The sequence below is a fragment of the Salmo salar genome, chromosome ssa03, assembly GCF_905237065.1.
Source record: "Salmo salar chromosome ssa03, Ssal_v3.1, whole genome shotgun sequence".
In the NCBI taxonomy this organism is placed as follows: Eukaryota; Metazoa; Chordata; class Actinopteri; order Salmoniformes; family Salmonidae; genus Salmo; species Salmo salar.
This window is the reverse complement of record NC_059444.1, coordinates 83,843,238-83,868,018: the sequence shown is the minus strand read 5'-3', so window position 1 is coordinate 83,868,018 and position 24,781 is coordinate 83,843,238. Positions and strand designations below refer to the sequence as shown.

Here is a 24,781-nt window from a genome sequence, read left to right as displayed (position 1 = left end):
ACCTCTACTACTGTAACTGTGACGTCTTCACCTCTACTACTGTAACTGTGACGTCTTCACCTCTACTACTGTAACTGTGACGTCTTCACCTCTACTACTGTAACTGTGACGTCTTCACCTCTACTACTGTAACTGTGACGTCTTCACCTCTACTACTGTAACTGTGGCGTCTTCACCTCTACTACTGTAACTGTGACGTCTTCACCTCTACTACTGTAACTGTGACGTCTTCACCTCTACTACTGTAACTGTGACGTCTTCACCTCTACTACTGTAACTGTGACGTCTTCACCTCTACTACTGTAACTGTGACGTCTTCACCTCTACTACTGTAACTGTGACGTCTTCACCTCTACTACTGTAACTGTGACGTCTTCACCTCTACTACTGTAACTGTGACGTCTTCACCTCTACTACTGTAACTGTGACGTCTTCACCTCTACTACTGTAACTGTGACGTCTTCACCTCTACTACTGTAACTGTGACGTCTTCACCTCTACTACTGTAACTGTGACGTCTTCACCTCTACTACTGTAACTGTGACGTCTTCACCTCTACTACTGTAACTGTGACGTCTTCACCTCTACTACTGTAACTGTGACGTCTTCACCTCTACTACTGTAACTGTGACGTCTTCACCTCTACTACTGTAACTGTGACGTCTTCACCTCTACTACTGTAACTGTGACGTCTTCACCTCTACTACTGTAACTGTGACGTCTTCACCTCTACTACTGTAACTGTGACGTCTTCACCTCTACTACTGTAACTGTGACGTCTTCACCTCTACTACTGTAACTGTGACGTCTTCACCTCTACTACTGTAACTGTGACGTCTTCACCTCTACTACTGTAACTGTGACGTCTTCACCTCTACTACTGTAACTGTGACGTCTTCACCTCTACTACTGTAACTGTGACGTCTTCACCTCTACTACTGTAACTGTGACGTCTTCACCTCTACTACTGTAACTGTGACGTCTTCACCTCTACTACTGTAACTGTGACGTCTTCACCTCTACTACTGTAACTGTGACGTCTTCACCTCTACTACTGTAACTGTGACGTCTTCACCTCTACTACTGTAACGTCTTCACCTCTACTACTGTAACTGTGACGTCTTCACCTCTACTACTGTAACTGTGACGTCTTCACCTCTACTACTGTAACTGTGACGTCTTCACCTCTACTACTGTAACTGTGACGTCTTCACCTCTACTACTGTAACTGTGACGTCTTCACCTCTACTACTGTAACTGTGACGTCTTCACCTCTACTACTGTAACTGTGACGTCTTCACCTCTACTACTGTAACTGTGACGTCTTCACCTCTACTACTGTAACTGTGACGTCTTCACCTCTACTACTGTAACTGTGACGTCTTCACCTCTACTACTGTAACTGTGACGTCTTCACCTCTACTACTGTAACTGTGACGTCTTCACCTCTACTACTGTAACCTCTGTGACGTCTTCACCTCTACTACTGTAACTGTGATGTCTTCACCTCTACTACTGTAACTGTGACGTCTTCACCTCTACTACTGTAACTGTGACGTCTTCACCTCTACTACTGTAACTGTGACGTCTTCACCTCTACTACTGTAACTGTGACGTCTTCACCTCTACTACTGTAACTGTGACGTCTTCACCTCTACTACTGTAACTGTGACGTCTTCACCTCTACTACTGTAACTGTGACGTCTTCACCTCTACTACTGTAACTGTGACGTCTTCACCTCTACTACTGTAACTGTGACGTCTTCACCTCTACTACTGTAACTGTGACGTCTTCACCTCTACTACTGTAACTGTGACGTCTTCACCTCTACTACTGTAACTGTGACGTCTTCACCTCTACTACTGTAACTGTGACGTCTTCACCTCTACTACTGTAACTGTGACGTCTTCACCTCTACTACTGTAACTGTGACGTCTTCACCTCTACTACTGTAACTGTGACGTCTTCACCTCTACTACTGTAACTGTGACGTCTTCACCTCTACTACTGTAACTGTGACGTCTTCACCTCTACTACTGTAACTGTGACGTCTTCACCTCTACTACTGTAACTGTGACGTCTTCACCTCTACTACTGTAACTGTGACGTCTTCACCTCTACTACTGTAACTGTGACGTCTTCACCTCTACTACTGTAACTGTGACGTCTTCACCTCTACTACTGTAACTGTGACGTCTTCACCTCTACTACTGTAACTGTGACGTCTTCACCTCTACTACTGTAACTGTGACGTCTTCACCTCTACTACTGTAACTGTGACGTCTTCACCTCTACTACTGTAACTGTGACGTCTTCACCTCTACTACTGTAACTGTGACGTCTTCACCTCTACTACTGTAACTGTGACGTCTTCACCTCTACTACTGTAACTGTGACGTCTTCACCTCTACTACTGTAACTGTGACGTCTTCACCTCTACTACTGTAACTGTGACGTCTTCACCTCTACTACTGTAACTGTGACGTCTTCACCTCTACTACTGTAACTGTGACGTCTTCACCTCTACTACTGTAACTGTGACGTCTTCACCTCTACTACTGTAACTGTGACGTCTTCACCTCTACTACTGTAACTGTGACGTCTTCACCTCTACTACTGTAACTGTGACGTCTTCACCTCTACTACTGTAACTGTGGCGTCTTCACCTCTACTACTGTAACTGTGGCGTCTTCACCTCTACTACTGTAACTGTGACGTCTTCACCTCTACTACTGTAACGTCTTCACCTCTACTACTGTAACTGTGACGTCTTCACCACTACTACTGTAACTGTGACGTCTTCACCTCTACTACTGTAACTGTGACGTCTTCACCTCTACTACTGTAACTGTGACGTCTTCACCTCTACTACTGTAACGTCTTCACCTCTACTACTGTAACTGTGACATCTTCACCTCTACTACTGTAACTGTGGCGTCTTCACCTCTACTACTGTAACTGTGACGTCTTCACCTCTACTACTGTAACTGTGACGTCTTCACCTCTACTACTGTAACTGTGACGTCTTCACCTCTACTACTGTAACTGTGACGTCTTCACCTCTACTACTGTAACTGTGACGTCTTCACCTCTACTACTGTAACTGTGACGTCTTCACCTCTACTACTGTAACTGTGACGTCTTCACCTCTACTACTGTAACTGTGGCGTCTTCACCTCTACTACTGTAACTGTGACGTCTTCACCTCTACTACTGTAACTGTGACGTCTTCACCTCTACTACTGTAACTGTGACGTCTTCACCTCTACTACTGTAACTGTGACGTCTTCACCTCTACTACTGTAACTGTGCCGTCTTCACCTCTACTACTGTAACTGTGATGTCTTCACCTCTACTACTGTAACGTCTTCACCTCTACTACTGTAACGTCTTCACCTCTACTACTGTAACGTCTTCACCTCTACTACTGTAACTGTGACGTCTTCACCTCTACTGTAACTGTGACGTCTTCACCTCTACTGTAACTGTGGCGTCTTCACCTCTACTACTGTAACTGTGACGTCTTCACCTCTACTACTGTAACTGTGACGTCTTCACCTCTACTACTGTAACTGTGACGTCTTCACCTCTACTACTGTAACTGTGACGTCTTCACCTCTACTACTGTAACTGTGACGTCTTCACCTCTACTGTAACTGTGACGTCTTCACCCCTACTACTGTAACTGTGACGTCTTCACCCCTACTACTGTAACTGTGACGTCTTCACCTCTACTACTGTAACTGTGACGTCTTCACCTCTACTACTGTAACTGTGACGTCTTCACCTCTACTACTGTAACTGTGACGTCTTCACCTCTACTACTGTAACTGTGACGTCTTCACCTCTACTACTGTAACTGTGACGTCTTCACCTCTACAACAGTAACGTCTTCAACTCTAATACTGTAACGTCTTCACCTCTACTACTGTAACGTCTTCACCTCTACTACTGTAACTGTGACGTCTTCACCTCTACTGTAACTGTGACGTCTTCACCTCTACTGTAACTGTGGCGTCTTCACCTCTACTACTGTAACTGTGACGTCTTCACCTCTACTACTGTAACTGTGATGTCTTCACCTCTACTACTGTAACTGTGATGTCTTCACCTCTACTACTGTAACTGTGACGTCTTCACCTCTACTACTGTGACGTCTTCACCTCTACTACTGTGACGTCTTCACCTCTACTACTGTGACGTCTTCACCTCTACTACTGTGACGTCTTCACCTCTACTACTGTAACTGTGACGTCTTCACCTCTACTACTGTGACGTCTTCACCTCTACTACTGTAACTGTGACGTCTTCACCTCTACTACTGTAACTGTGACGTCTTCACCTCTACTACTGTAACTGTGACGTCTTCACCTCTACTACTGTAACGTCTTCACCTCTACTACTGTAACGTCTTCACCTCTACTACTGTAACCGTCTTCACCTCTACTACTGTAACTGTGACGTCTTCACCTCTACTGTAACTGTGACGTCTTCACCTCTACTGTAACTGTGGCGTCTTCACCTCTACTACTGTAACTGTGACGTCTTCACCTCTACTACTGTAACTGTGACGTCTTCACCTCTACTACTGTAACTGTGACGTCTTCACCTCTACTACTGTAACTGTGACGTCTTCACCTCTACTACTGTAACTGTGACGTCTTCACCTCTACTACTGTAACTGTGACGTCTTCACCTCTACTACTGTAACTGTGACGTCTTCACCTCTACTACTGTAACTGTGACGTCTTCACCTCTACTACTGTAACTGTGACGTCTTCACCTCTACTACTGTAACTGTGACGTCTTCACCTCTACTACTGTAACTGTGACGTCTTCACCTCTACTACTGTAACTGTGACGTCTTCACCTCTACTACTGTAACTGTGACGTCTTCACCTCTACTACTGTAACTGTAACGTCTTCACCTCTACTACTGTAACGTCTTCACCTCTACTACTGTAACTGTGACGTCTTCACCTCTACTACTGTAACTGTGACGTCTTCACCTCTTCTACTGTAACTGTGACGTCTTCACCTCTACTACTGTAACTGTGACGTCTTCACCTCTACTACTGTAACTGTGATGTCTTCACCTCTACTACTGTAACTGTGACGTCTTCACCTCTACTACTGTAACTGTGACGTCTTCACCTCTACTACTGTGACGTCTTCACCTCTACTACTGTAACGTCTTCACCTCTACTACTGTAACTGTGACGTCTTCACCTCTACTACTGTAACTGTGACGTCTTCACCTCTACTACTGTGACGTCTTCACCTCTACTACTGTAACTGTGACGTCTTCACCTCTACTACTGTAACTGTGACGTCTTCACCTCTACTACTGTAACTGTGACGTCTTCACCTCTACTACTGTAACTGTGCCGTCTTCACCTCTACTGTGACGTCTTCACCTCTACTACTGTAACTGTGACGTCTTCACCTCTACTACTGTAACTGTCTTCACCTCTACTACTGTAACTGTGACGTCTTCACCTCTACTACTGTAACTGTGACGTCTTCACCTCTACTACTGTAACTGTGACGTCTTCACCTCTACTACTGTAACTGTGACGTCTTCACCTCTACTACTGTAACTGTGACGTCTTCACCTCTACTACTGTAACTGTGACGTCTTCACCTCTACTACTGTAACTGTGACGTCTTCACCTCTACTACTGTAACTGTGACGTCTTCACCTCTACTACTGTAACTGTGACGTCTTCACCTCTACTACTGTAACTGTGACGTCTTCACCTCTACTACTGTAACTGTGACGTCTTCACCTCTACTGTAACTGTGACGTCTTCACCTCTACTACTGTAACTGTGACGTCTTCACCTCTACTACTGTAACTGTGACGTCTTCACCTCTACTACTGTAACTGTGACGTCTTCACCTCTACTACTGTAACTGTGACGTCTTCACCTCTACTACTGTAACTGTGACGTCTTCACCTCTACTACTGTAACTGTGACGTCTTCACCTCTACTACTGTAACTGTGACGTCTTCACCTCTACTACTGTAACTGTGACGTCTTCACCTCTACTACTGTAACTGTGACGTCTTCACCTCTACTACTGTAACTGTGACGTCTTCACCTCTACTACTGTAACTGTGACGTCTTCACCTCTACTACTGTAACTGTGACGTCTTCACCTCTACTACTGTAACTGTGACGTCTTCACCTCTACTACTGTAACCGTCTTCACCTCTACTACTGTAACTGTGACGTCTTCACCTCTACTACTGTAACTGTGACGTCTTCACCTCTACTACTGTAACTGTGACGTCTTCACCTCTACTACTGTAACTGTGACGTCTTCACCTCTACTACTGTAACTGTGACGTCTTCACCTCTACTACTGTAACTGTGACGTCTTCACCTCTACTACTGTAACTGTGACGTCTTCACCTCTACTACTGTAACTGTGACGTCTTCACCTCTACTACTGTAACTGTGACGTCTTCACCTCTACTACTGTAACTGTGACGTCTTCACCTCTACTACTGTAACTGTGACGTCTTCACCTCTACTACTGTAACTGTGACGTCTTCACCTCTACTACTGTAACTGTGACGTCTTCACCTCTACTACTGTAACTGTGACGTCTTCACCTCTACTACTGTAACTGTGACGTCTTCACCTCTACTACTGTAACTGTGACGTCTTCACCTCTACTACTGTAACTGTGACGTCTTCACCTCTACTACTGTAACTGTGACGTCTTCACCTCTACTACTGTAACTGTGACGTCTTCACCTCTACTACTGTAACTGTGACGTCTTCACCTCTACTACTGTAACTGTGACGTCTTCACCTCTACTACTGTAACTGTGACGTCTTCACCTCTACTACTGTAACTGTGACGTCTTCACCTCTACTACTGTAACTGTGACGTCTTCACCTCTACTACTGTAACTGTGACGTCTTCACCTCTACTACTGTAACTGTGACGTCTTCACCTCTACTACTGTAACTGTGACGTCTTCACCTCTACTACTGTAACTGTGACGTCTTCACCTCTACTACTGTAACTGTGACGTCTTCACCTCTACTACTGTAACTGTGACGTCTTCACCTCTACTACTGTAACTGTGACGTCTTCACCTCTACTACTGTAACTGTGACGTCTTCACCTCTACTACTGTAACTGTGACGTCTTCACCTCTACTACTGTAACTGTGACGTCTTCACCTCTACTACTGTAACTGTGACGTCTTCACCTCTACTACTGTAACTGTGACGTCTTCACCTCTACTACTGTAACTGTGACGTCTTCACCTCTACTACTGTAACTGTGACGTCTTCACCTCTACTACTGTAACTGTGACGTCTTCACCTCTACTACTGTAACTGTGACGTCTTCACCTCTACTACTGTAACTGTGACGTCTTCACCTCTACTACTGTAACTGTGACGTCTTCACCTCTACTACTGTAACTGTGACGTCTTCACCTCTACTACTGTAACTGTGACGTCTTCACCTCTACTACTGTAACTGTGACGTCTTCACCTCTACTACTGTAACTGTGACGTCTTCACCTCTACTACTGTAACTGTGACGTCTTCACCTCTACTACTGTAACTGTGACGTCTTCACCTCTACTACTGTAACTGTGACGTCTTCACCTCTACTACTGTAACTGTGACGTCTTCACCTCTACTACTGTAACTGTGACGTCTTCACCTCTACTACTGTAACTGTGACGTCTTCACCTCTACTACTGTAACTGTGACGTCTTCACCTCTACTACTGTAACTGTGACGTCTTCACCTCTACTACTGTAACTGTGACGTCTTCACCTCTACTACTGTAACTGTGACGTCTTCACCTCTACTACTGTAACTGTGACGTCTTCACCTCTACTACTGTAACTGTGACGTCTTCACCTCTACTACTGTAACTGTGACGTCTTCACCTCTACTACTGTAACTGTGACGTCTTCACCTCTACTACTGTAACTGTGACGTCTTCACCTCTACTACTGTAACTGTGGCGTCTTCACCTCTACTACTGTAACTGTGACGTCTTCACCTCTACTACTGTAACTGTGACGTCTTCACCTCTACTACTGTAACCGTCTTCACCTCTACTACTGTAACTGTGACGTCTTCACCTCTACTACTGTAACTGTGACGTCTTCACCTCTACTACTGTAACTGTGACGTCTTCACCTCTACTACTGTAACTGTGACGTCTTCACCTCTACTACTGTAACTGTGACGTCTTCACCTCTACTACTGTAACTGTGACGTCTTCACCTCTACTACTGTAACTGTGACGTCTTCACCTCTACTACTGTAACTGTGACGTCTTCACCTCTACTACTGTAACTGTGACGTCTTCACCTCTACTACTGTAACTGTGACGTCTTCACCTCTACTACTGTAACTGTGACGTCTTCACCTCTACTACTGTAACTGTGACGTCTTCACCTCTACTACTGTAACGTCTTCACCTCTACTACTGTAACTGTGCGTCTTCACCTCTACTACTGTAACGGCGTCTTCACCTCTACTACTGTAACTGTGACGTCTTCACCTCTACTGTAACTGTGACGTCTTCACCTCTACTACTGTAACTGTGACGTCTTCACCTCTACTACTGTAACTGTGACGTCTTCACCTCTACTACTGTAACTGTGACGTCTTCACCTCTACTACTGTAACTGTGACGTCTTCACCTCTACTACTGTAACTGTGACGTCTTCACCTCTACTACTGTAACTGTGACGTCTTCACCTCTACTACTGTAACTGTGACGTCTTCACCTCTACTACTGTAACTGTGACGTCTTCACCTCTACTACTGTAACTGTGACGTCTTCACCTCTACTACTGTAACTGTGACGTCTTCACCTCTACTACTGTAACTGTGACGTCTTCACCTCTACTACTGTAACTGTGACGTCTTCACCTCTACTACTGTAACTGTGACGTCTTCACCTCTACTACTGTAACTGTGACGTCTTCACCTCTACTACTGTAACTGTGACGTCTTCACCTCTACTACTGTAACTGTGACGTCTTCACCTCTACTACTGTAACTGTGACGTCTTCACCTCTACTACTGTAACTGTGACGTCTTCACCTCTACTACTGTAACTGTGACGTCTTCACCTCTACTACTGTAACTGTGACGTCTTCACCTCTACTACTGTAACTGTGACGTCTTCACCTCTACTACTGTAACTGTGACGTCTTCACCTCTACTACTGTAACTGTGACGTCTTCACCTCTACTACTGTAACTGTGACGTCTTCACCTCTACTACTGTAACGTCTTCACCTCTACTACTGTAACTGTGACGTCTTCACCTCTACTACTGTAACTGTGACGTCTTCACCTCTACTACTGTAACTGTGACGTCTTCACCTCTACTACTGTAACTGTGACGTCTTCACCTCTACTACTGTAACTGTGACGTCTTCACCTCTACTACTGTAACTGTGACGTCTTCACCTCTACTACTGTAACTGTGACGTCTTCACCTCTACTACTGTAACTGTGACGTCTTCACCTCTACTACTGTAACTGTGACGTCTTCACCTCTACTACTGTAACTGTGACGTCTTCACCTCTACTACTGTAACTGTGACGTCTTCACCTCTACTACTGTAACTGTGACGTCTTCACCTCTACTACTGTAACTGTGACGTCTTCACCTCTACTACTGTAACTGTGACGTCTTCACCTCTACTACTGTAACTGTGACGTCTTCACCTCTACTACTGTAACTGTGACGTCTTCACCTCTACTACTGTAACTGTGACGTCTTCACCTCTACTACTGTAACTGTGACGTCTTCACCTCTACTACTGTAACTGTGACGTCTTCACCTCTACTACTGTAACTGTGACGTCTTCACCTCTACTACTGTAACTGTGACGTCTTCACCTCTACTACTGTAACTGTGACGTCTTCACCTCTACTACTGTAACTGTGACGTCTTCACCTCTACTACTGTAACTGTGACGTCTTCACCTCTACTACTGTAACTGTGACGTCTTCACCTCTACTACTGTAACTGTGACGTCTTCACCTCTACTACTGTAACTGTGACGTCTTCACCTCTACTACTGTAACTGTGACGTCTTCACCTCTACTACTGTAACGTCTCTTCACCTCTACTACTGTAACTGTGACGTCTTCACCTCTACTACTGTAACTGTGACGTCTTCACCTCTACTACTGTAACTGTGACGTCTTCACCTCTACTACTGTAACTGTGACGTCTTCACCTCTACTACTGTAACTGTGACGTCTTCACCTCTACTACTGTAACTGTGACGTCTTCACCTCTACTACTGTAACTGTGACGTCTTCACCTCTACTACTGTAACGACGTCTTCACCTCTACTACTGTAACTGTGACGTCTTCACCTCTACTACTGTAACTGTGACGTCTTCACCTCTACTACTGTAACTGTGACGTCTTCACCTCTACTACTGTAACTGTGACGTCTTCACCTCTACTACTGTAACGTCTTCACCTCTACTACTGTAACTGTGACATCTTCACCTCTACTACTGTAACTGTGGCGTCTTCACCTCTACTACTGTAACTGTGACGTCTTCACCTCTACTACTGTAACTGTGACGTCTTCACCTCTACTACTGTAACGTCTTCACCTCTACTACTGTAACTGTGACGTCTTCACCTCTACTACTGTAACTGTGACGTCTTCACCTCTACTACTGTAACTGTGACGTCTTCACCTCTACTACTGTAACTGTGACGTCTTCACCTCTACTACTGTAACTGTGACGTCTTCACCTCTACTACTGTAACTGTGGCGTCTTCACCTCTACTACTGTAACTGTGACGTCTTCACCTCTACTACTGTAACTGTGACGTCTTCACCTCTACTACTGTAACTGTGACGTCTTCACCTCTACTACTGTAACTGTGACGTCTTCACCTCTACTACTGTAACTGTGACGTCTTCACCTCTACTACTGTAACTGTGACGTCTTCACCTCTACTACTGTAACGTCTTCACCTCTACTACTGTAACGTCTTCACCTCTACTACTGTAACGTCTTCACCTCTACTACTGTAACTGTGACGTCTTCACCTCTACTGTAACTGTGACGTCTTCACCTCTACTGTAACTGTGGCGTCTTCACCTCTACTACTGTAACTGTGACGTCTTCACCTCTACTACTGTAACTGTGACGTCTTCACCTCTACTACTGTAACTGTGACGTCTTCACCTCTACTACTGTAACTGTGACGTCTTCACCTCTACTACTGTAACTGTGACGTCTTCACCTCTACTACTGTAACTGTGACGTCTTCACCTCTACTACTGTAACTGTGACGTCTTCACCTCTACTGTAACTGTGACGTCTTCACCCCTACTACTGTAACTGTGACGTCTTCACCTCTACTACTGTAACTGTGACGTCTTCACCTCTACTACTGTAACTGTGACGTCTTCACCTCTACTACTGTAACTGTGACGTCTTCACCTCTACTACTGTAACTGTGACGTCTTCAACTCTACTACTGTAACTGTGACGTCTTCACCTCTACTACTGTAACGTCTTCACCTCTACTACTGTAACTGTGACGTCTTCACCTCTACTGTAACTGTGACGTCTTCACCTCTACTGTAACTGTGGCGTCTTCACCTCTACTACTGTAACTGTGACGTCTTCACCTCTACTACTGTAACTGTGATGTCTTCACCTCTACTACTGTAACTGTGATGTCTTCACCTCTACTACTGTAACTGTGACGTCTTCACCTCTACTACTGTGACGTCTTCACCTCTACTACTGTGACGTCTTCACCTCTACTACTGTGACGTCTTCACCTCTACTACTGTGACGTCTTCACCTCTACTACTGTAACTGTGACGTCTTCACCTCTACTACTGTGACGTCTTCACCTCTACTACTGTAACTGTGATGTCTTCACCTCTACTACTGTAACTGTGACGTCTTCACCTCTACTACTGTAACGTCTTCACCTCTACTGTAACTGTGCCGTCTTCACCTCTACTACTGTAACTGTGACGTCTTCACCTCTACTACTGTAACGTCTTCACCTCTACTACTGTAACTGTGACGTCTTCACCTCTACTACTGTAACTGTGACGTCTTCACCTCTACTACTGTAACTGTGCCGTCTTCACCTCTACTACTGTAACTGTGACGTCTTCACCTCTACTACTGTAACTGTGACGTCTTCACCTCTACTACTGTAACTGTGACGTCTTCACCTCTACTACTGTAACTGTGACGTCTTCACCTCTACTACTGTAACTGTGACGTCTTCACCTCTACTACTGTAACTGTGACGTCTTCACCTCTACTACTGTAACTGTGACGTCTTCACCTCTACTACTGTAACTGTGACGTCTTCACCTCTACTACTGTAACTGTGACGTCTTCACCTCTACTACTGTAACTGTGACGTCTTCACCTCTACTACTGTAACTGTGACGTCTTCACCTCTACTACTGTAACTGTGACGTCTTCACCTCTACTACTGTAACTGTGACGTCTTCACCTCTACTACTGTAACTGTGACGTCTTCACCTCTACTACTGTAACTGTGACGTCTTCACCTCTACTACTGTAACTGTGACGTCTTCACCTCTACTACTGTAACTGTGACGTCTTCACCTCTACTACTGTAACTGTGACGTCTTCACCTCTACTACTGTAACTGTGACGTCTTCACCTCTACTACTGTAACTGTGACGTCTTCACCTCTACTACTGTAACTGTGACGTCTTCACCTCTACTACTGTTACTGTGGCGTCTTCACCTCTACTACTGTAACTTTAAAGTCTTCACCTCTACTACTGTAACTGTGATGTCTTCACCTCTACTACTGTAACGTCTTCACCTCTACTACTGTAACTGTAACGTCTTCACCTCTACTACTGTAACTGTGACGTCTTCACCTCTACTACTGTAACTTCTTCACCTCTACTACTGTAACTGTGGCGTCTTCACCTCTACTACTGTAACTGTGACGTCTTCACCTCTACTACTGTAACGTCTTCACCTCTACTACTGTAACTGTGACGTCTTCACCTCTACTACTGTAACGTGCGTCTTCACCTCTACTACTGTAACTGTGACGTCTTCACCTCTACTACTGTAACTGTGACGTCTTCACCTCTACTACTGTAACTGTGACGTCTTCACGTCTACTACTGTAACTGTGACGTCTTCACCTCTACTACTGTAACTGTGGCGTCTTCACCTCTACTACTGTAACTGTGACGTCTTCACCTCTACTACTGTAACTGTGACGTCTTCACCTCTACTACTGTAACTGTGACGTCTTCACCTCTACTACTGTAACTGTGACGTCTTCACCTCTACTACTGTAACTGTGACGTCTTCACCTCTACTACTGTAACTGTGATGTCTTCACCTCTACTACTGTAACTGTGACGTCTTCACCTCTACTACTGTGACGTCTTCACCTCTACTACTGTGACGTCTTCACCTCTACTACTGTGACGTCTTCACCTCTACTACTGTAACTGTGACGTCTTCACCTCTACTACTGTGACGTCTTCACCTCTACTACTGTGACGTCTTCACCTCTACTACTGTGACGTCTTCACCTCTACTACTGTAACTGTGACGTCTTCACCTCTACTACTGTAACGTCTTCACCTCTACTACTGTAACTGTGACGTCTTCACCTCTACTACTGTAACTGTGACGTCTTCACCTCTACTACTGTAACTGTGACGTCTTCACCTCTACTACTGTAACTGTGACGTCTTCACCTCTACTACTGTAACTGTGACGTCTTCACCTCTACTACTGTAACTGTGACGTCTTCACCTCTACTACTGTAACTGTGATGTCTTCACCTCTACTACTGTAACTGTGACGTCTTCACCTCTACTACTGTAACTGTGACGTCTTCACCTCTACTACTGTGACGTCTTCACCTCTACTACTGTAACTGTGACGTCTTCACCTCTACTACTGTAACTGTGACGTCTTCACCTCTACTACTGTAACTGTGACGTCTTCACCTCTACTACTGTAACTGTGACGTCTTCACCTCTACTACTGTAACTGTGACGTCTTCACCTCTACTACTGTAACTGTGACGTCTTCACCTCTACTACTGTAACTGTGACGTCTTCACCTCTACTACTGTAACTGTGACGTCTTCACCTCTACTACTGTAACTGTGATGTCTTCACCTCTACTACTGTAACGTCTTCACCTCTACTGTAACTGTGCCGTCTTCACCTCTACTACTGTAACTGTGACGTCTTCACCTCTACTACTGTAACGTCTTCACCTCTACTACTGTAACTGTGACGTCTTCACCTCTACTACTGTAACTGTGACGTCTTCACCTCTACTACTGTAACTGTGACGTCTTCACCTCTACTACTGTAACTGTGACGTCTTCACCTCTACTACTGTAACTTGCGTCTTCACCTCTACTACTGTAACTGTGACGTCTTCACCTCTACTACTGTAACTGTGACGTCTTCACCTCTACTACTGTAACTGTGACGTCTTCACCTCTACTACTGTAACTGTGACGTCTTCACCTCTACTACTGTAACTGTGACGTCTTCACCTCTACTACTGTAACTGTGACGTCTTCACCTCTACTACTGTAACTGTGACGTCTTCACCTCTACTACTGTAACTGTGACGTCTTCACCTCTACTACTGTAACTGTGACGTCTTCACCTCTACTACTGTAACTGTGACGTCTTCACCTCTACTACTGTAACTGTGACGTCTTCACCTCTACTACTGTAACTGTGACGTCTTCACCTCTACTACTGTAACTGTGACGTCTTCACCTCTACTACTGTAACTGTGACGTCTTCACCTCTACTACTGTAACTGTGACGTCTTCACCTCTACTACTGTAACTGTGACGTCTTCACCTCTACTACTGTAACTGTGACGTCTTCACCTCTACTACTGTAACTGTGACGTCTTCACCTCTACTACTGTAACGTCTTCACCTCTACTACTGTAACTGTGACGTCTTCACCTCTACTACTGTAACTGTGCCGTCTTCACCTCTACTACTGTAACTGTGACGTCTTCACCTCTACTACTGTAACTGTGACGTCTTCACCTCTACTACTGTAACTGTGACGTCTTCACCTCTACTACTGTAACTGTGACGTCTTCACCTCTACTACTGTAACTGTGACGTCTTCACCTCTACTACTGTAACTGTGACGTCTTCACCTCTACTACTGTAACTGTGACGTCTTCACCTCTACTACTGTAACGTGACGTCTTCACCTCTACTACTGTAACTGTGACGTCTTCACCTCTACTACTGTAACGTGCGTCTTCACCTCTACTACTGTAACTGTGACGTCTTCACCTCTACTACTGTAACTGTGACGTCTTCACCTCTACTACTGTAACTGTGACGTCTTCACCTCTACTACTGTAACTGTGACGTCTTCACCTCTACTACTGTAACTGTGACGTCTTCACCTCTACTACTGTAACTGTGACGTCTTCACCTCTACTACTGTAACTGTGACGTCTTCACCTCTACTACTGTAACTGTGACGTCTTCACCTCTACTACTGTGACGTCTTCACCTCTACTACTGTAACTGTGACGTCTTCACCTCTACTACTGTAACTGTGACGTCTTCACCTCTACTACTGTAACTGTGACGTCTTCACCTCTACTACTGTAACTGTGACGTCTTCACCTCTACTACTGTAACTGTGACGTCTTCACCTCTACTACTGTAACTGTGGCGTCTTCACCTCTACTACTGTAACTTTGACGTCTTCACCTCTACTACTGTAACTGTGACGTCTTCACCTCTACTACTGTAACTGTGGTCTTCACCTCTACTACTGTAACTGTGACGTCTTCACCTCTACTACTGTAACTGTGACGTCTTCACCTCTACTACTGTAACGTCTTCACCTCTACTACTGTAACTGTGACGTCTTCACCTCTACTACTGTAACTGTGACGTCTTCACCTCTACTACTGTAACTGTGACGTCTTCACCTCTACTACTGTAACTGTGACGTCTTCACCTCTACTACTGTAACTGTGACGTCTTCACCTCTACTACTGTAACTGTGACGTCTTCACCTCTACTACTGTAACTGTGACGTCTTCACCTCTACTACTGTAACTGTGACGTCTTCACCTCTACTACTGTAACTGTGACGTCTTCACCTCTACTACTGTAACTGTGACGTCTTCACCTCTACTACTGTAACTGTGACGTCTTCACCTCTACTACTGTAACTGTGACGTCTTCACCTCTACTACTGTAACTGTGACGTCTTCACCTCTACTACTGTAACTGTGACGTCTTCACCTCTACTACTGTAACTGTGACGTCTTCACCTCTACTACTGTAACTGTGGCGTCTTCACCTCTACTACTGTAACTGTGACGTCTTCACCTCTACTACTGTAACTGTGACGTCTTCACCTCTACTACTGTAACTGTGACGTCTTCACCTCTACTACTGTAACTGTGACGTCTTCACCTCTACTACTGTAACTGTGACGTCTTCACCTCTACTACTGTAACTGTGACGTCTTCACCTCTACTACTGTAACTGTGGCGTCTTCACCTCTACTACTGTAACTGTGACGTCTTCACCTCTACTACTGTAACGTCTTCACCTCTACTACTGTAACTGTGACGTCTTCACCTCTACTACTGTAACGTCTTCACCTCTACTACTGTAACGTCTTCACCTCTACTACTGTAACTGTGACGTCTTCACCTCTACTACTGTAACTGTGACGTCTTCACCTCTACTACTGTAACTGTGACGTCTTCACCTCTACTACTGTAACTGTGACGTCTTCACCTCTACTACTGTAACTGTGACGTCTTCACCTCTACTACTGTAACTGTGGCGTCTTCACCTCTACTACTGTAACTGTGACGTCTTCACCTCTACTACTGTAACTGTGACGTCTTCACCTCTACTACTGTAACTGTGACGTCTTCACCTCTACTACTGTAACTGTGACGTCTTCACCTCTACTACTGTAACTGTGACGTCTTCACCTCTACTACTGTAACTGTGACGTCTTCACCTCTACTACTGTAACTGTGACGTCTTCACCTCTACTACTGTAACGTCTTCACCTCTACTACTGTGACGTCTTCACCTCTACTACTGTGACGTCTTCACCTCTACTACTGTAACTGTGACGTCTTCACCTCTACTACTGTAACTGTGACGTCTTCACCTCTACTACTGTAACGTCTTCACCTCTACTACTGTAACTGTGACGTCTTCACCTCTACTACTGTAACTGTGACGTCTTCACCTCTACTACTGTAACTGTGACGTCTTCACCTCTACTACTGTAACTGTGACGTCTTCACCTCTACTACTGTAACTGTGACGTCTTCACCTCTACTACTGTAACTGTGACGTCTTCACCTCTACTACTGTAACTGTGACGTCTTCACCTCTACTACTGTAACTGTGACGTCTTCACCTCTACTACAGTGACGTCTTCACCTCTACTACTGTAACTGTGACGTCTTCACCTCTACTACTGTAACGTCTTCACCTCTACTACTGTAACTGTGACGTCTTCACCTCTACTACTGTAACTGTGACGTCTTCACCTCTACTACTGTAACTGTGACGTCTTCACCTCTACTACTGTAACTGTGACGTCTTCACCTCTACTACTGTAACTGTGACGTCTTCACCTCTACTACTGTAACTGTGACGTCTTCACCTCTACTACTGTAACTGTGACGTCTTCACCTCTACTACTGTAACTGTGACGTCTTCACCTCTACTACAGTGACGTCTTCACCTCTACTACTGTAACTGTGACGTCTTCACCTCTACTACTGTAACTGTGACGTCTTCACCTCTACTACTGTAACTGTGACGTCTTCACCTCTACTACTGTAACTGTGACGTCTTCACCTCTACTACTGTAACTGTGACGTCTTCACCTCTACTACTGTTACTGTGGCGTCTTCACCTCTACTACTGTAACTTTTACGTCTTCACCTCTACTACTGTAACTGTGATGTCTTCACCTCTACTACTGTAACGTCTTCACCTCTACTACTGTAACTGTAACGTCTTCACCTCTACTACTGTAACTGTGACGTCTTCACCTCTACTACTGTAACTGTTCTTCACCTCTACTACTGTAACTGTGACGTCTTCACCTCTACTACTGTAACTGTGACGTCTTCACCTCTACTACTGTAACGCGTCTTCACCTCTACTACTGTAACTGTGACGTCTTCACCTCTACTACTGTAACGCGTCTTCACCTCTACTACTGTAACTGTGACGTCTTCACCTCTACTACTGTAACTGTGGCGTCTTCAACTCTACTACTGTAACTGTGACGTCTTCACCTCTACTACTGTAACTGTGACGTCTTCACCTCTACTACTGTAACTGTGACGTCTTCACCTCTACTACTGTAACTGTGACGTCTTCACCTCTACTACTGTAACTGTGAGTCTTCACCTCTACTACTGTAACTGTGACGTCTTCACCTCTACTACTGTAACTGTGACGTCTTCACCTCTACTACTGTAACTGTGACGTCTTCACCTCTACTACTGTAACTGTGACGTCTTCACCTCTACTACTGTAACTGTGACGTCTTCACCTCTACTACTGTAACTGTGACGTCTTCACCTCTACTACTGTAACTGTGACGTCTTCACCTCTACTACTGTGACGTCTTCACCTCTACTACTGTGACGTCTTCACCTCTACTACTGTAACTGTGACGTCTTCACCTCTACTACTGTAACTGTGACGTCTTCACCTCTACTACTGTGACGTCTTCACCTCTACTACTGTAACTGTGACGTCTTCACCTCTACTACTGTAACGTCTTCACCTCTACTACTGTAACTGTGACGTCTTCACCTCTACTACTGTAACTGTGACGTCTTCACCTCTACTACTGTAACTGTGACGTCTTCACCTCTACTACTGTAACTGTGACGTCTTCACCTCTACTACTGTAACTGTGACGTCTTCACCTATACTACTGTAACTGTGATGTCTTCACCTCTACTACTGTAACTGTGACGTCTTCACCTCTACTACTGTAACTGTGACGTCTTCACCTCTACTACAGTGACGTCTTCACCTCTACTACTGTAACTGTGACGTCTTCACCTCTACTACTGTAACTGTGACGTCTTCACCTCTACTACTGTAACTGTGACGTCTTCACCTCTACTACTGTAACTGTGACGTCTTCACCTCTACTACTGTAACTGTGACGTCTTCACCTCTACTACTGTAACTGTGACGTCTTCACCTCTACTACTGTTACTGTGGCGTCTTCACCTCTACTACTGTAACTTTAAAGTCTTCACCTCTACTACTGTAACTGTGATGTCTTCACCTCTACTACTGTAACGTCTTCACCTCTACTACTGTAACTGTAACGTCTTCACCTCTACTACTGTAACTGTAACGTCTTCACCTCTACTACTGTAACTTCTTCACCTCTACTACTGTAACTGTGGCGTCTTCACCTCTACTACTGTAACTGTGACGTCTTCACCTCTACTACTGTAACGTCTTCACCTCTACTACTGTAACTGTGACGTCTTCACCTCTACTACTGTAACGTCTTCACCTCTACTACTGTAACTGTGACGTCTTCACCTCTACTACTGTAACTGTGGCGTCTTCAACTCTACTACTATAACTGTGACGTCTTCACCTCTACTACTGTAACTGTGACGTCTTCACCTCTACTACTGTAACTGTGACGTCTTCACGTCTACTACTGTAACTGTGACGTCTTCACCTCTACTACTGTAACTGTGGAGTCTTCACCTCTACTACTGTAACTGTGACGTCTTCACCTCTACTACTGTAACTGTGACGTCTTCACCTCTACTACTGTAACTGTGACGTCTTCACCTCTACTACTGTAACTGTGACGTCTTCACCTCTACTACTGTAACTGTGATGTCTTCACCTCTACTACTGTAACTGTGACGTCTTCACCTCTACTACTGTGACGTCTTCACCTCTACTACTGTGACGTCTTCACCTCTACTACTGTGACGTCTTCACCTCTACTACTGTGACGTCTTCACCTCTACTACTGTAACTGTGACGTCTTCACCTCTACTACTGTGACGTCTTCACCTCTACTACTGTGACGTCTTCACCTCTACTACTGTAACTGTGCCGTCTTCACCTCTACTACTGTAACTGTGACGTCTTCACCTCTACTACTGTAACTGTGACGTCTTCACCTCTACTACTGTAACTGTGACGTCTTCACCTCTACTAGTGTAACTGTGACGTCTTCACCTCTACTACTGTAACGTCTTCACCTCTACTACTGTAACGTCTTCACCTCTACTACTGTAACTGTGACGTCTTCCTCTCTACTACTGTAACTGTGACGTCTTCACCTCTACTACTGTAACGTCTTCACCTCTACTACTGTAACTGTGGCGTCTTCACCTCTACTACTGTAACTGTGACGTCTTCACCTCTACTAGTGTAACTGTGACGTCTTCACCTCTACTACTGTAACGTCTTCACCTCTACTACTGTAACTGTGACGTCTTCCTCTCTACTACTGTAACTGTGACGTCTTCACCTCTACTACTGTAACTGTGACGTCTTCACCTCTACTACTGTAACTGTGACGTCTTCACCTCTACTACTGTAACTGTGACGTCTTCACCTCTACTACTGTAACTGTGATGTCTTCACCTCTACTACTGTAACTGTGATGTCTTCACCTCTACTACTGTAACTGTGACGTCTTCACCTCTACTACTGTAACTGTGATGTCTTCACCTCTACTACTGTAACGTCTTCACCTCTACTACTGTAACTGTGACGTCTTCACCTCTACTACAGTGACGTCTTCACCTCTACTACTTTGACGTCTTCACCTCTACTACTGTAACTGTGACGTCTTCACCTCTACTACTGTAACTGTGACGTCTTCACCTCTACTACTGTAACTGTGACGTCTTCACCTCTACTACTGTAACTGTGACGTCTTCACCTCTACTGTAACTGTGACGTCTTCACCTCTACTACTGTGATGTCTTCACCTCTACTGTAACTGTGACGTCTTCACCTCTACTGTAACTGTGCCGTCTTCACCTCTACTACTGTAACTGTGACGTCTTCACCTCTACTACTGTAACTGTGGCGTCTTCACCTCTACTACTGTAACTGTGACGTCTTCACCTCTACTACTGTAACTGTGCCGTCTTCACCTCTACTACTGTAACTGTGCCGTCTTCACCTCTACTACTGTAACTGTGATGTCTTCACCTCTACTACTGTAACTGTGATGTCTTCACCTCTACTACTGTAACGTCTTCACCTCTACTACTGTAACTGTAACGTCTTCACCTCTACTACTGTGACGTCTTCACCTCTACTACTGTAACTGTGACGTCTTCACCTCTGCTACTGTAACTGTGACGTCTTCACCTCTACTACTGTAACTGTGACGTCTTCACCTCTACTACTGTAACTGTGACGTCTTCACCTCTACTACTGTAACTGTGACGTCTTCACCTCTACTACTGTAACTGTGACGTCTTCACCTCTACTACTGTAACTGTGACGTCTTCACCTCTACTACTGTAACTGTGGCGTCTTCACCTCTACTACTGTAACTGTGACGTCTTCACCTCTACTACTGTAACTGTGACGTCTTCACCTCTACTACTGTAACTGTGACGTCTTCACCTCTACTACTGTAACTGTGGCGTCTTCACCTCTACTACTGTAACTGTGGCGTCTTCACCTCTACTACTGTAACGTCTTCACCTCTACTACTGTAACTGTGACGTTTTCGCCTCTACTACTGTAACTGTGGCGTCTTCGCCTCTACTACTGTAACTGTGACGTCTTCGCCTCTACTACTGTAACTGTGACGTCTTCCTCTCTACTACTGTAACTGTGACGTCTTCACCTCTACTACTGTAACTGTGACGTCTTCACCTCTACTACTGTAACTGTGACGTCTTCACCTCTACTACTGTAACTGTGACGTCTTCACCTCTACTACTGTAACTGTGACGTCTTCACCTCTACTGTAACTGTGACGTCTTCACCTCTACTACTGTAACTGTGACGTCTTCACCTCTACTACTGTAACGTCTTCACCTCTACTACTGTAACTGTGATGTCTTCACCTCTACTACTGTAACGTCTTCACCTCTACTACTGTAACTGTGGCGTCTTCACCTCTACTACTGTAACGTCTTCACCTCTACTACTGTAACTGTGGCGTCTTCACCTCTACTACTGTAACTGTGGCGTCTTCACCTCTACTACTGTAACTGTGGCGTCTTCACCTCTACTACTGTAACGTCTTCACCACTACTACTGTAACTGTGACGTCTTCACCTCTACTACTGTAACTGTGACGTCTTCACCTCTACTACTGTAACTGTGACGTCTTCACCTCTACTACTGTAACTGTGACGTCTTCACCTCTACTACTGTAACTGTGACGTCTTCACCTCTACTACTGTAACTGTGACGTCTTCACCTCTACTACTGTAACTGTGGCGTCTTCACCTCTACTACTGTAACTGTGACATCTTCACCTCTACTACTGTAACTGTGCCGTCTTCACCTCTACTACTGTAACTGTGACGTCTTCACCTCTACTACTGTAACGTCTTCACCTCTACTACTGTAACTGTGGCGTCTTCACCTCTACTACTGTAACTGTGGCGTCTTCACCTCTACTACTGTAACTGTAACGTCTTCACCTCTACTACTGTGACGTCTTCACCTCTACTACTGTAACTGTGGCGTCTTCACCTCTACTACTGTAACTGTGACGTCTTCACCTCTACTACTGTAACTGTGACGTCTTCACCTCTACTACTGTAACTGTGACGTCTTCACCTCTACTACTGTAACTGTGACGTCTTCACCTCTACTACTGTAACTGTGCCGTCTTCACCTCTACTACTGTAACTGTGATGTCTTCACCTCTACTACTGTAACTGTGGCGTCTTCACCTCTACTACTGTAACTGTGACGTCTTCACCTCTACTACTGTAACTGTGACGTCTTCACCTCTACTACTGTAACTGTGACGTCTTCACCTCTACTACTGTAACTGTGACGTCTTCACCTCTACTACTGTAACTGTGACGTCTTCACCTCTACTACTGTAACTGTGACGTCTTCACCTCTACTACTGTAACTGTGATGTCTTCACCTCTACTACTGTAACTGTGACGTCTTCACCTCTACTACTGTAACTGTGACGTCTTCACCTCTACTACTGTAACTGTGACGTCTTCACCTCTACTACTGTAACTGTGACTTCTTCACCTCTACTACTGTAACTGTGCCGTCTTCACCTCTACTACTGTAACTGTGACGTCTTCACCTCTACTACTGTGACGTCTTCACCTCTACTACTGTAACTGTGACGTCTTCACCTCTACTACTGTAACTGTGGCGTCTTCACCTCTACTACTGTAACTGTGATGTCTTCACCTCTACTACTGTAAAACATAATGATTCTTAGCCATAACAAGTTGCTCAATGTGTCTCTCCCTCATAGCCTCTCTGTCTGTGACCTTAACCTAACCCAGGTATTCAATCAAACTCTGTCCTCCTGTGTGTCTCTACAGAGTGCCCAGGGACTTCAGAGTAACAAGGACTCTCGAATCCTTTGGGTCAAGGACTCTGACCACATACTTACCACTGGCTTCGATCAGGTGACGACATTACTAAACACACATTTTTAAGTGTGTGTGTGTTTTTTTTGTTTGTGTGTGACAGATGCGGGTTCGTGTGTGTGTGTGTGTGTGTGTGTGTGTGTGTGTTTTATAAAGTGTATTTATTAAACTCCACATGATTATGTGGATAGGTGTGTGTGTGTGTGTGTGTTATAAAGTGTATTTATTAAACTCCACATGATAATGTGGACATATGCGGGGTCGTGTGTGTGTGTGTTATAAAGTGTATTTATTAAACTCCACATGATTATGTGGATAGGTGTGTGTGTGTGTGTGTGTGTGTGTGTGTGTGTGTGTGTGTGTGTGTGTGTGTGTGTGTGTGTGTGTGTGTGTGTGTGTGTGTGTGTGTGTGTGTGTGTGTGTTATAAAGTGTATTTATTAAACTCCACATGATAATGTGGACAGATGCGGGGTCGGGAGGTGAGACTGTGGGACAGCAGGAAGTTGGGATCCTCTCTGGGCTCTGCCAACCTGGGCACCTCCAATGGGTGAGTACATGTTGACCATGCTGTTAGTCTGTCTGTATGTGTTAGGAGTGTGTGTGGGCCTTGCCATAGGCCTACTCTCGTGTGTGTGTGTGTGTGTGTGTGTGTGTGTGTGTGTGTGTGTGTGTGTGTGTGTGTGTGTGTGTGTGTGTGTGTGTGTTGGAGTGTCCAGGAGCCGGCCCCCCACCCAGTTTGCCACAGATGAGAGCTGGATATCTATGATATGTAGTGTGTCTTCATGTTCAGTGTACATTTACTCTGCAGCCTGTTGTGGTATGAGTACAAACTGCACATAAGCCTATGTTTTGTGTGTCTTGTGTCTAGGCCTTTATATGTTCTAGTCTGTGTCCCAAATGGCACCTTATATTCCCTATGTAGTACACTACTGTTGAGCGCGGCCCATAGGGCTCTGGTCCAAAGTAGCACACTCTATAGGGAATAGCGTTCCATTTAGGACACAGCCTCAGAATGCTGAGGTTTCGGACCCCCCAGACTTATGACAGTACCTCTCTACATTCCAAGCATTTCCTGGGACCTGTCCCAAACAGAGGA

The 24,781-nt window shown here is 45.0% G+C and overlaps 1 protein-coding gene across 1 annotated transcript in view; it reads left to right on the top strand.

Annotated features, from left to right (window-relative positions):
* LOC106592965 (coronin-7) overlaps positions 1-24,274 on the top strand; it is a 112,266-nt gene extending 87,992 nt beyond the window's left edge. The window contains exons 8-9 of the mRNA XM_045715652.1: positions 23,637-23,723; positions 24,150-24,274. Of these exons, the coding sequence (XP_045571608.1) occupies positions 23,637-23,723; positions 24,150-24,236 (174 nt within the window). The 3' untranslated portion in view covers positions 24,237-24,274. The remainder of the gene's footprint in view (positions 1-23,636; positions 23,724-24,149) is intronic.
* The last annotated feature ends 507 nt before the right edge of the window (positions 24,275-24,781 follow it).